Source organism: Eumetopias jubatus, unplaced genomic scaffold, assembly GCF_037043125.1.
Source record: "Eumetopias jubatus isolate StellerSeaLion01/CBP00866 unplaced genomic scaffold, mEumJub1_p1.0 scaffold_8, whole genome shotgun sequence".
Lineage (NCBI taxonomy): Eukaryota > Metazoa > Chordata > Mammalia > Carnivora > Otariidae > Eumetopias > Eumetopias jubatus.
In genome coordinates, this window is record NW_028274814.1 from 115,629,582 (window position 1) to 115,642,186 (window position 12,605).

At 42.2% G+C, this 12,605-nt stretch overlaps 1 protein-coding gene across 1 annotated transcript in view; it reads left to right on the forward strand.

Moving 5' to 3' along the window:
• Positions 1-1,573: 1,573 nt before the first annotated feature.
• Positions 1,574-12,605, forward strand: part of CRADD (CARD and death domain containing adaptor protein) — a 169,136-nt gene continuing 158,104 nt past the window's right edge. The window contains exons 1-2 of the mRNA XM_028105523.2: positions 1,574-1,702; positions 3,008-3,311. Coding sequence (XP_027961324.1) covers positions 3,014-3,311 — 298 coding nt within the window. The 5' untranslated portion in view covers positions 1,574-1,702; positions 3,008-3,013. The remainder of the gene's footprint in view (positions 1,703-3,007; positions 3,312-12,605) is intronic.

The window sequence follows — 12,605 nt, forward strand, 5'->3', positions numbered from 1 at the left end:
AGAATTCAGGTTTGGCATATATTAGCTGTGAAATTTTCACTAGGACATTTGTCCACTTTGATTCCACAGTCTTCACATATATAAAATGCTAATAATAGGGGTGCCTGGGTGGCTTAGTCTGTTAAATGGCTGCCTGGGATGGAGCCCCACATCGGGCTCCCTGCTCAGCGGTGAGCCTGCTTCTCCCTCTCCCTCTGTCTGCCACTCCCCCTGCTTGTGTGCACGCTCTCTCTCTGTCAAATGAATAAAATCTTAAAAAGATAAATGCTAATAATAATAATACTTGCCACCCATTAAAAAATTGTCACTACTGGTATAATAAAATGGTATATTGGTATAGTAACACTTTAAACTGGTTACAAAAATTAGAAGGTTTTGAGGAGGGAGGTTTAGAATTGCTTTCCATTGATTTGCTTACAAAGTTTTTAATCTTCCACTAGAGGTGTTGGTTGAGAGAACCTTTATAGAAATAATGATATTTGAGGTATTTTTCCTGCAGGTATTCGACTTTCTGCATGTATCACCCAATTGATTTAAAAGTGAATCAATGAATGTGTTTATTGATTGCCCCATTTCATAAAGGAGTTCAGGAATGACCCTCCTTTTGATATTCTTATATGTCTCTATATTTGGATCATGCATTTGTCTTGCTTTCCGAATGAAAAAATGTGGTGAACTCAGCAGGTCACCCCCCAGTAACATCCATTCTCTTTTTAGAATGTCTTTCTGTGCTTCAGAAGCTGGAAAACTCCAAACCACATGCTCCAGACACCCTTGCTGCAAATGTTCTGCATTTGAAATAGGTCTCACCGATTGCAAACATCAGAGTAAGATTTGCAGGTGCTGTTTTGATGTTGCTGGCAAATACAGCTGTGGAGACCTTGGGTTTTCCGCAGCAGTGTTTCAATGCCCAGTCACTTGATCTCTCTGTTGAGAAGAGATGGGGATAGGATTTCCCGATTGTGGTCAGTTAGGCAGTGTTGTCTAGGGAGTCATTCTCGGATGCCCAGGCCTCTTCCAGCCTTTCTAATGATTGTGAATATCCCCAATTCCCCGTGACCAATCCTTTTCTTTCCAGAGTAGCTAGCTGGTTGCTGTAACTGAATAATTTACTGACGTATAATCTCTTTGTGGGCAGGAACTCTTGTGATATAAGATATAAACGACGCTGCATTTTAGTGGAGGGAAACAAAAGATAGATAATTAAGTAAAAGTTTTAATAAGATGGTGTACATGCTACAGATAAAAACGAAGTTGGAAAAGGGATGGGGAGTGCAGGAGATGAATGTTGCAATTTTAAATAGTGGTCATGGAATGCTACGCTGATAAGGTGACTTTTGAGACCTAACCATCTATTATGTCAGTTGTGTGCAAGACTGTGGAGTTCCTGTGTTAAAATACTACTTTCCTTAGGTAACACCCTAAGTGATGCTCTTTTCCATCTCCAGGCCGCTTTATTGTTTACCCACAGCAAACATGGCGGAAAAGGCTTCAGTCCGACACTTGTCCCCTCCCCCCAATAATGATGGCTACAGCACTTCCTGTGTTTGCCCTTAAGAAAGATGGAGACAACACTTCCTGTTCAGGGCTTTCGCCTTCAACAAAGATGGTGCTTATGGTACAGGTTCCCTAACAGTCTGGATTCCGGTTGCGGTTTCTTTCTTTCTTTCTTTTTTTTTTTTTAATATACGTGTTTGCAGACGTAAGTAACAGGAAATCAGAAACCCCGTATCCATTTTTTCTCAAAGGCCCCGCAAGGTGGAGTCTGTGGCCTGGGCCCTGCGTGGCTCCCCGCCCCCCCCTAATTTGTTCGCGGCATTTCCGAGCCGGGCCCGGGTTGGGGTGGCGGTGGGGATGCCGGGGGCCGCTACCCCTTCAGTCTGCTCTGAGGATCATTCCCAGCACCCACTTTTTACCTTGTCAGATTGCCCCGAAAATTCCTCCTAGTTCTTCCTGTTCGTAACACAACAGGACTTCAGCTGGCGAGGCAGGGAATAAAAAGCTCCAAATGGGCGTTGGCAGCCAAAAGTGCACACCCTTCCCCTCACCTGCCACCTCCCGGACTTCCCCGAGGGCTGCTCGAAGGAGTGGGGTCGGGTCGCCGGCCGGTTGTACTTTCCGTGGGGGCCTGGAAGCCCCATCTGCCGCCTCCCCCGCACTCCCCGCCGCTTCTTTACCGTCATATCCTCCGCACAAGCGCCCTCAAACTCGGGCAGTGGTCTTGAAAACAGGCCTTAAAATCGTGCGTGGCTACTGACCAGGGCTGGCGTGTGGACATTTTTTCCTTGTAAAGAAAAAAAAAATCCCCACTAAATGTTCCATACATGTGTGATCTGGGCAGTGTTGTGATAGAGTTTCGGGATTCTTAGAGGGCTGGGCTGGAGTCTGTGACCATATATAAGGTTTATTGTAGAGTCACACACAATAAATATTTTTCTTGGAGATGATAGTGTATAGGGCTTTTTTCTTAGGGGAAAAGAACCTTAACTTAGTGGTACCTACCGGTTTCTGGGCCCACTCCCATTGCTATGCAGGTTCAGCAAATGCCCATGGTCAGACGGGCACCCTGCATGCTTTATTGGCAATTTCCCTGGTATTGGGGTATATCTGATGAAGGCTATGTTAAAATAAAGCCACTGTTTCTTTTTAAGTATGTTAAAATGAAAAGCTGCTCTGTAATTTTCAGATCAAAGTTGCTTTTTAAGCAGGGTCCATGGCCCAGTTTTTTCCAAACCTCTTTATCAAGCAAGGAATGGAGCTAGGATTCCATTGTGCGGAAAGCAAAAATAGAAAAGATGATTCGTATTCAGCGTCGTTCATTATGTTCGGAAACATTCAAAATTACTTTGCTTTGGCTTAACAGCTGTGTACCAAACACCATGGCCTGGCACTCTGCTAAGGTTCCAAGTTGTACCTGACCTTAAGGAGCTTGCACCGCATGTAGGACACTGTCTTTAGTGGTTGGTGAGCTCCCTGTAATCTGAGCTACTATTTTGTCTTCTCCCAGGGAGAAATGGAGGCTAGAGACAAGCAAGTGCTTCGCTCCCTTCGCCTGGAGCTGGGTGCGGAGGTACTGGTGGAGGGACTGGTTCTTCAGTATCTTTACCAGGAAGGGGTCCTGACAGAAAACCATGTTCAAGAAATCAAAGCTCAAGCCACAGGCCTCCGGAAAACAATGCTGCTGCTGGATATCCTACCTTCCAGAGGTCCTAAAGCATTTGATGCATTCCTAGATTCCTTGCAGGAATTTCCCTGGGTTAGGGAGAAGCTGGAGAAGGCAAGGGAAGAAGCCATAATTGAGCAGCCTGCAGGTAGGCCTCAAAAAGATCACTGCAAACCAGGTGCAAAATTGTCGAAACTGTGTCCTTTGGATGTGAAGTTGGGGTTTTAGGCTGGGGGTGGGTAAGGAGTTTGGACTGAAGGCACAGGGTGTTGGAGGCGCAGGATGAGGAGGTGGAATTAGGAAGTGTAGGGAAGGAAGAATGAGCCATGATCGAGAGGGTGAGGAGGGAGGTCAGAGAATACATTTAGAAAATGCTTCCAGGGAAACTTGGCGAGTCACCTGGGAGGCATGTTCTCATCTGAGAGCCAGGTCATATCTCAGCGCTTGGCATGGGGAGCCATTTGGAAAGTGCAGATGGGAAAGCAGGCTTTAGGCTTACTGATAACTGATTTGTGGGGTGCCAGAGCTGCTGGAAAAGGTCAGCTTCATGAAGGAGGAGACAGCCTCTAGGAAGGCACGCCTTGCACCTGTTCCCTAGGCTATCCTGCATGGCCAAGGGGATTATTTCGAAAGCTGGTTAAGTAAGTTTTTAAAGGTTATTGATTGAAAGTCGGTCTTTTTTAGTTTGGCTTTGTTCAGACACCCAGAGCATTTACTGTTATAAGAATAGTAGTTTGGGGAGGGTCGCATTTTGATTTTAAAGAAAGTTAGAAGCTATGGAGAAGAGAAACAGTCCCAGTGTTACAAGCCTGGCTTGTAGCAGGAGGAAGATGTGATGTGAAACATTTTCCCTCTTAACAACTCCATGACTTTTACTGTTTTACAAAGCTGGGGGAGCAGAGAACTGAATTGCTTGAAAAAAAAAATCTATAAATAAAATAAAATTAATTAATTAAACAAGAAAATAAAAAAATAAAAAATTGAAAGTTGACTTTGCAAATTTTGGAACAGTTAGGAAATCAACATTCTCCGGAGATTTTGAAAGCAGTGATAGTTAGAACTCCTCTAGGACAGTGGTCCTCAGACTTTGTTGTTGCAGTTTTAAAAATACCAACAAAACTGGTTAAAAAACAAATGCCAGTAGTAAAAGACCAATTTTATTATTTTTGCCCCATGGACCTCATATTTTGTTTTTGTTTTGGGGTTTTCTTTTTCATGGACTGCATATTTTGAATGATTTTTCAGACCACAGTTACTAACTAATCATGATGAATCCTATTTTTATTAATGACATATGTCTGAATATCTGCTCTGCGTGAGGTAACCACTTAACTTAGGAAAGCTTGGTTAAATCCCAGGGGAAAAAAGCAAACACATTTTCATTTTCTAGCATGTCCAAATTACAGGTAAATGTGTTTTAGGCTTTTTGAAATACTGAAAATAGCCATCCTTTCCGGGCCCCAGGAATTTTCAAGTTCGAGTGTCCTTACAAAATTAAATACTTCAGGTGTGTGAACAAATCCAAACTAAAGTATCTAAGACATTTCTACCACTTTACTGAAAGCAGAATAAATAACATAGACTGGGGGACACATTAAGAGAAGTATTAGGGTATCCAGTGTCTTTTCCTGGTATTTGACTTAGAGATTCCTCTTGGCACCAGATAGTTGGAAACAACAAAACAAGTGAACTGAAACCCCGTTACTACCAAAATATTTCATTTAATTTTATAATCATTTTGGGTGATGTAACTAGTCCTGTTGTATGTTGTTCATAGGGGTGTGACCCCATTTTAATTTTTTGTTTTATTTAGAGAACAAGAAAAAATTATGATGTTTTTTACCAAATGGTGAAAGTTACATGGAAGTTGAGGGAAAACTAGTTTGTTTTTTAAAGTAAGCAGAATGAAACAGTATAATGTGAGGAAAAATTGAGTGTGTCTGCATGAAAAATATTAATTTGTTAGTTCTGTGGAAGTGTTCAAATGGAAGGATAGGTTAGCTACTGTACAAATTTTAAGTACTCTTGTTTTACTTTTTGTCCGAGTAACACGGCTATTGAAAAATGTTTTGAAGAGTGAGTTTGATTTACATATGTTTCTATATACCTTCTGCAATGATAATAACATAAACTTAGTTTTAAAGTAAGTTTTGTTAATTATTGAGCATTTTAAGTAAGATTATAAAATACAAGTAAGGTATAGAGAATAATGGTGCAGTGAACATCTGTCTCCCCATCACTCAGTTTTAAAAAAATATATTACCATTGCCTTTGAGGACCCTGGGTGTTTCTTCTCAGGCCTACCTCAGCCCCAACCCCTACTTACTGGTAAATCCTGAATTTGAAGTTTATCATTCGCTTCTTCACTTTGTAGTTTTCTCTTTCATAAAAATCACTTTTAAAATCCCCTTATGGAAAATCTGCAATACCATAAGTTTTAGCAAGATATATAAAGATACAAATAAAAAATATAATGTGTGTGAGAGAATAGGGGATGGAGGAAATGATAGACTTAATTTAAATTAATTAATTATTTATTTGGGAAATGATGTATTTTAACAGCCTTCTCTTATTTGGGACCTTAAACTTTCAGTATTTAATTAAGTTGATGGTGATATTTTAATTCTAAAATTCACTGGGAGTTAATTAATTGAAAACCTAAGTTTTTTTTTTTTTTTTTGGAAAATCCTGGAGTGTCAGAGTTGAGATGCCTTCAATTTAATATTTCTGTAAAAAATGCAGATGGATGCAGAGGTCTCTTTCCCAGGAACCCGTGCTTCTCCATTGTTGTAAGAATAATTTTAATGAACTTTTAAAAAGACCATTTAAATTTTTACAAAGGCATTTTTGAATTTTGAGGAACTAAACTGTAGGAAGATGTGGTGCTTATGTATTATGTGTATGTTAACCTTGTCTGATCTTTTGCTCATTTTCATTGTCATTATTAATTAATTTGTGTAGATTGGTGGTCTCCTCTTGGGAGGTCTGAGAACCAATGGGCAGGAATGGCTTTCTCTTTGGTCAAAAGGCCAAAACTTCTCCAAGAATGAGCTGATTTAATTTTATTAAAAAGTGTTCTTGTTTTGGGCTTCTCAGAGAATCCTGGTTTCCTCTTTGCTTGTTTAATTTCTGTGTTTCACTTGTAAATTTCGAGTTGCCTCTACAGGCCCTATTTGGTGAAAGATCCTACTTAGTTGCTTTTTATTAGAGAAGAATCCAGTTGTATCTTAACCTTCTCTGGTCTCTTAAACTCCACCCCCAACAAATCCCCAAAAATAAAAAAACACCTTAAACCTTTGGTTCTTTCAGAGCCTACCTAGCTGATGGGTCTTCCTATTTATGTTTTTTTTAAAAAAAGTCTAAGATGTTAATGCATAATTGATTTTGTGTTTTTCTCACCCTGTGAGGACTCTTATATTTTAGAAGAGAAATTCTGGCAATAAAATTACTTAATCCAGCTTGGCACTGCCGAAGGGACACTTCACAGTGTGTCCGTCGCTGGCCAAGGACGCATAATAGACAATAGATCAGCTGGCAATCGTCTGTGGGCTCCTGTCCGGTCTTTTAGGAGATGAGAACAGTGCTGAGTCTGGGTGTAGGCAGCATGTGCCTACCTGCTTGGCTTTCTACTGCTCATGGGCCCTGTCTGCTGACAGGCTCTCCCTAGTGCCTGAGCTAATCTGGGTCTGGAAAAGAGGTTTATGGCAGCCCTAGTGCCACCAGCTGGTGGGACTTAGCCTAAGTCATGGTGCGAGTGACTCCTGGGCCCCAGGACTCCCTGTTCCACCGTGCTGGCCCTGTTTGTGGGACTGGGTCTCTGCTATGATTCTCACTTACCAGTCAGCCTGGCAGCTTTGCCTTTAATTCCAGTCTTACGTTAGGCTTGGGAGTTTTTTTCTCCCCCCCTTCTCTGTAGGCTAGATTCTGGCTTTACGTCCTCTTAGCCACTGGCAAGGATGAAGGACTGATGTCTTGGAACACAGCTCAGTGCCTCATATGTTAGCATCAGATGCCTGAACACTCTAGCCTCCTGAGGCTGTTTGCTTCAACTTTGCCTCAGCTTCAGCCGGTCCTCACCACGGACCCTATGCCCTGACATTGGCTGCCCTCACTGGTGCAGGATACAGGGCTGGTCTGTTTTTCCTTCTATCCAAGGGCTCCAGGGCTCAGCCTGTTCCTCTTGGAGCTGGCCTTGTGTGACCATGCAGAGGCACATCAGCTACTATCTCAAGATCTACTCTGGCTCTCAGATGTATACTTGGATGCATCTGAAGTTATGAGCAATAATGGCAAAAACCTTAGGAATTGTTAATAGGTTTACTGGAGAGATTTCTAACCTGGGATTCTCCAGTCATACCATGAATTGGCCCTACTCTGCGTATAATAAGTTCGGTGTTGATCTCAGTTCATCTAGCTTGTGGTCTCTCCAGGCACTTCTGCTGTGGCTGGGTAGAGTTCACTTTGTGGCATCCTGTGTACTCAAGAGGGAGTGGTGGGTCAGCATCCACGGTAAGACCCTTCCCTGTGGTAAGGGCAGAGTCTGCAGAGAGCCCCAGTGTGATTATCATACGCAGCCTGAGGACCAACTAGATACCAGGCACTAGGAAGTAAAGACATGTGAAAGACCTCCAGATCAGTTCAGGGGATTTATTTATTCATTGAGGAAATATTGAGTATTGACATCAGGTACTAGGATGTTATGGGAAACAAAGCCCCAGCTCTTTTAGAGCTCACCATATGCTGTAGTCTGATGGGAATAGACAGAAGCGAATGGGTGAATACTAGCACTGTGAAGAGTGTCTGGTGGTGAGGAAGGGCTTCGCACATTGTACAGGGTGGTCAGAGAAAGCCTCTCTGCCATGAGGACGTGGAGCAGAGACCTGAATTCTGCAACAGAGTGGGTACTTGGAGGAGGACCGTTTCAGATAGAGGGGACCACGGAAACACAGGCCCTCTGGTGGGAGCCCTCAGTGACAGTGTGGCTAGAGCCCAGGCCCGTCTGGGATAAGAACCTTCCTCGCGGAGAGCTGAGTCACGCCGCACGTCAGCAAAGGCCCAGTCTTGACCATTCATTGTTGGGCTTCCCAAATTGTGAGATGTGTGCACAGCCATGATCTTGGGTGGCTCTCAGAATGATTTTAGATGAAATGCAGATATGGGAGTGAATCACAGTGAGAGAGTCATTTCCTTTTTCTTTCTGTTTCAATCCTGATGACATCCAGGTGAAATCCTCCCTTTGCTGTAGCATCTCTCTTGACACTTTTTTTTTTTTAATTTTATTTATTTATTTGGCAGAGAGATACAGAGAGAGAACGAGTAGGCAGAGAGGCAGGCAGAGGGAGAGGGAGAAGCAGGCTTCCCACCGAGCAGGGAGCCCGATGTGGGGCTCGATCCTAGGACCCTAGGATTATGACCTGAGCCAAAGGCAGCTGCTTAACTGACTGAGCCACCCAGACGCCCCATCATCTCTCTTGACACTTGCCAGTTTTTCTTTTTAACAAAGAGAAGAAGCTCTTTATGTCTCATGCCTTCGGTGGACAACAGTATTTAGCTAGAATTGAGTTGTGTTCCCTTCTTTCCCTTGCATTAGTTTAATGGTTTCCTTCCATTTATGGCAAGTAAAACTGTTTTCTATTTATGAAGCTACTTTTAAAAAGACATTGCTTTTATTTAAGTAAAAATGATCACATAAAGAAATATACTAGGAAAATAATGGCATGAAGATGTGGCAAAAATTGTAAAGATGCATTTCATGCATTTTCTCGTTTAGAAAGCCAGGAGTTTGGGGCAGGAGCCGTCCCCTGGTTGCATAGTTGGGGAAGGAAGCCTCCAGCTCCAGTTCAGATAGAAAATGGTGCCAAATTCAAGGTCCTTTATTGTTTTGCTCCTTCAGATTATGCATAGTGGCTGGGAATTGGTTAAATTTATTAGTAGAATTGCCGGAATGACTTAATTTTACATTTTCTAAATTATAAACATGTTCGGAGTCAGCAAGATGGAGACATATTCTGGTATCCCAGAATTTTAGGCCACGAGGGACTCACAGATCATCTAATTTTTCTGTGAAAAAGCTGAGGCATATGGAGATTAAGTCAACTTGCCCATGATTACATAGTTAGTTGATGTAATTTATTGCCAAACTAGAATCCAGGCTTCCCAATCTTGATTTAGGATTTTTTTCTGCTATGCAATCTTGACTTCCCACTGGGTCTGAAATGGAATTATATTATGCTGTAGCATTAATAATTGAAATGAGCTTTTAAACAATTGTACTAATGCTTTTGTTTGTTTTAAGAGGAAAATTTCCAAGGGCTTTTAGAGGTATACTGGGATAAGATTTTGCTAAAATTTTTTATTTTTATTAATGCTAATTTTATCATTTAAAAGGAAATTTTTATAGTTTAGTACTGCATTTTATCAGAAGATTTCCCCCCCTGCTTCTGCAAGGTTGACATAAAGGAAGAGCAGAAGACTTTTATCGAGTATTTATGGGACTGATGAAATAATGCATCTGTTGGCAGCTAATTGTAGCTCTTTCTAGGAATAGCAAACCATGTGACAGGCCTCTCCCCAGCAGGGATGCCTCCATTTCACTTTTAAAAATGGATTTAATGTTCTTTTCTCTTAGAAATTCTCACTGTGCTTTTTTCTCCCTCCTGTGGATGTATGGGCCACTTGGCTACATCAATCACCCTATTGACTCTTGTGGTTCATTTCGCTTAGTCTTTCTCAAACCTGGCTTTAAAAAAACTACTGATCCCTAGACTTCGACATAGGCCAATTCATGCCAAAATCTGTGGAGGTGTGATTTGGGCAGTGGTATTAAGACACACATACACACACACTTATAAACACACATACACACGCATGTGCACACGTGCAAGTGCAGGAACGTGCATGAACGCCTCATGAAGTTATTTTAAGGTGCAGCCAGGGTTGAGAACCTTGAAATCTGACCAACTGAGTAGGCGTGTGGCTCCTTTGTCACTTGTTGCTCCCCAAGTATGAGCTTCCCAAAGTTATGTACTTGCTTGAAGAGTTGTTCTTGTTTTCTGGTGAGGTGAAGTGGAAAGGTGGTAGGAATGGATACAGAAAGATATGTAGTTTTGTTTTGATTCCGTAATCACAGTGTTTTAAATTTCTTGAGTTTCTTGAACGTTATTGCTCAAGAATGTTCCAGAATCCCAGACCCCACACAGGTGTGATTTGCTACCAGTACTAAAATCCATTAGAGCTCTGTGGGGATACACGGGTTCAATGTACACAGAACCACATTGACTGGAGTGTTTTGAGTTAGCAGATAAATTTGGATTTGGGGGAATTATTTTCATTGCCTATTCACATTGTTAGGTAGTTACAAACCATCCGGAATACTTTGTGCTCTGTAGATCGAGTTGTCCAAATGGAGACAGAACCTGCCAGTGGAGAATGAGTTGGATGCTGGCCCTCAGTTGCAAAGTGAGCTGAAGATGGCTTGAGGATGGATGAGAGAAGAGAGACAAAGTTGGGAAGACTGGGAATGGCTTAGCCAATAAAATAACTATCATAATATTTACTGGTGGCTTTACTTTGTGCCAGGTACTGGTCCAGGTCCTTTGCATTTATTAATTCACTTAATTGTGGCACTAACTCAGTGAGACAGGTGGTCTTATTACTGTTACTGCACAGATGAGAAAATGGAGGCACAGAGATGTTCATTCACTTGTTCAGGTCACTCATTCAACCGAGTAGAGCCAAATTTGGAATCCAGGTCCTTCAAAGCCCGCTAATTCTTAGCCTATGAAAACACGTTTTCAAGATGTGCTTTTCTCTCCCTCCTACTTCTGACAAGTGGCTGCTCCGGAATCCATCATTTACCAGCCCCCAGTCATCTTCCCTCCCCTACTCCAGTCATTCCCAGACATGCAGCCCCACAAACTTCTCTTTCTCTTTCCAGCCTATTGTCAGAAGACTAAGTCATGATCGGGCTCCCTGCCCGGCGGGAAGCCTGCTTCTACCTCTCACACTTACCCTGCTTGTGTTCCCTCTCTCGCTGTCTCTCTCTCTGTCAAAAAAAAAAAAAAAAAAAGAAGACTTAAGTCATAGTTGGTATCTCTCTCTCCCCCATCTTTTTTTTAATTCTTTTTTGGGGGCAAGGTCTAATGTGAGGCCATATGGGGTCAAGGAACAGAGAGCCCTTGGGTTGCTCCTATCCCAACTTGCTACCTTGAGAGTAGAAAAAGACTAAATCTTCTTGGCTGTGATTAGGAGATCGTGCATTGGCTCTCCTGATACTGGAATCAGGTTCCACTTTTGTAGCTCTTAAATCTTGCTATTGAAAGCTTAAAGCCATCAGTTCTAATAACCAGCTCTTCTGGTGGCACAACCTCAAGAGTTTAACCATACGATTAGCAAGGTAGCTTTCTCTTTTTATGGGTGTAGTTCAAACTTGTAGGCTGTTGTTGTAGCTAGCTGCAGGAATGTTTGCCTTTGCTTGATTTTAATAGGCAGCTGTGTTTATACTTGTTCCTCAGTTTGAACAGCAAGGAGTGTATGTATATGATTCTTTGGAGGACTTTTTCCCCAGAGGAAAAAAAGGGTACATTGTATTTTTCCAAACAGTAAATTTTAATTGAGAAGGAAATGTGACCTCTAAAAGAAGTTTAGTCCTAGGCTTTATTTTTGTTAATGTTATAAAAGAAATCTTAACTCCTTGTAAGAAGTGCCAAGTTGACAATTCCTGGAAATGTTCATGTTCTATTTATGCTCAGCACCATAGCAGAGAGGGTGGTGACGCTGTTACCAAAATAATACTGCTGAGATGTAGTAAGTGGCAAAGGAGAGCTTTGTGGTTTCATAACCTAAATATATGACCTTTAAAGCATCTCTGAATCCCACCATTTGTGTATAAGGTGTATGGGTGCTGAGTGGTAATGACCAAGTGGTTATGGAGATTTGCAGAGCCAGCAGAGCACATCAGCTGGGACCTGCTCTGTTGTTAGAACTGTAGAAGGTTAGAGGTGGAAGGGACCTCAGAGACCCCCACTGTACAGGTGAGGAAACTCAAAGATGTAAGTCGGTCTAACAGCGTGTGTGTGGGCTCTTTGGTTCAAGCAGTAGACTTCTTGCTAACATAAGCAAAAATAGGATTTTCTCTAACGTATACTGGGCGGTTCACAACCTTGAAGGAATTGCTAAAATGTCAGGGCTCAGTGAGGCAGGAATGAAGCAACTCTGGGGATCTCTGGCCATTGATGACCATCTCCAGCTGAGTTCTTCCACTGTGCCTTCTTTCAAGATTCAGCATCTGACTGGCCTAGGTTGAGTCATGAGCCCTTCCTTTAGGACACCAGAGTCACCCGGAGCGGGGAGGGGACAGATTTAAAAGGAAGAGGTGAAAGCTGATTAAGAGATGGCCGCTATACTATATCATACCCATTCTTTTTATATTGAACAGGTTCCA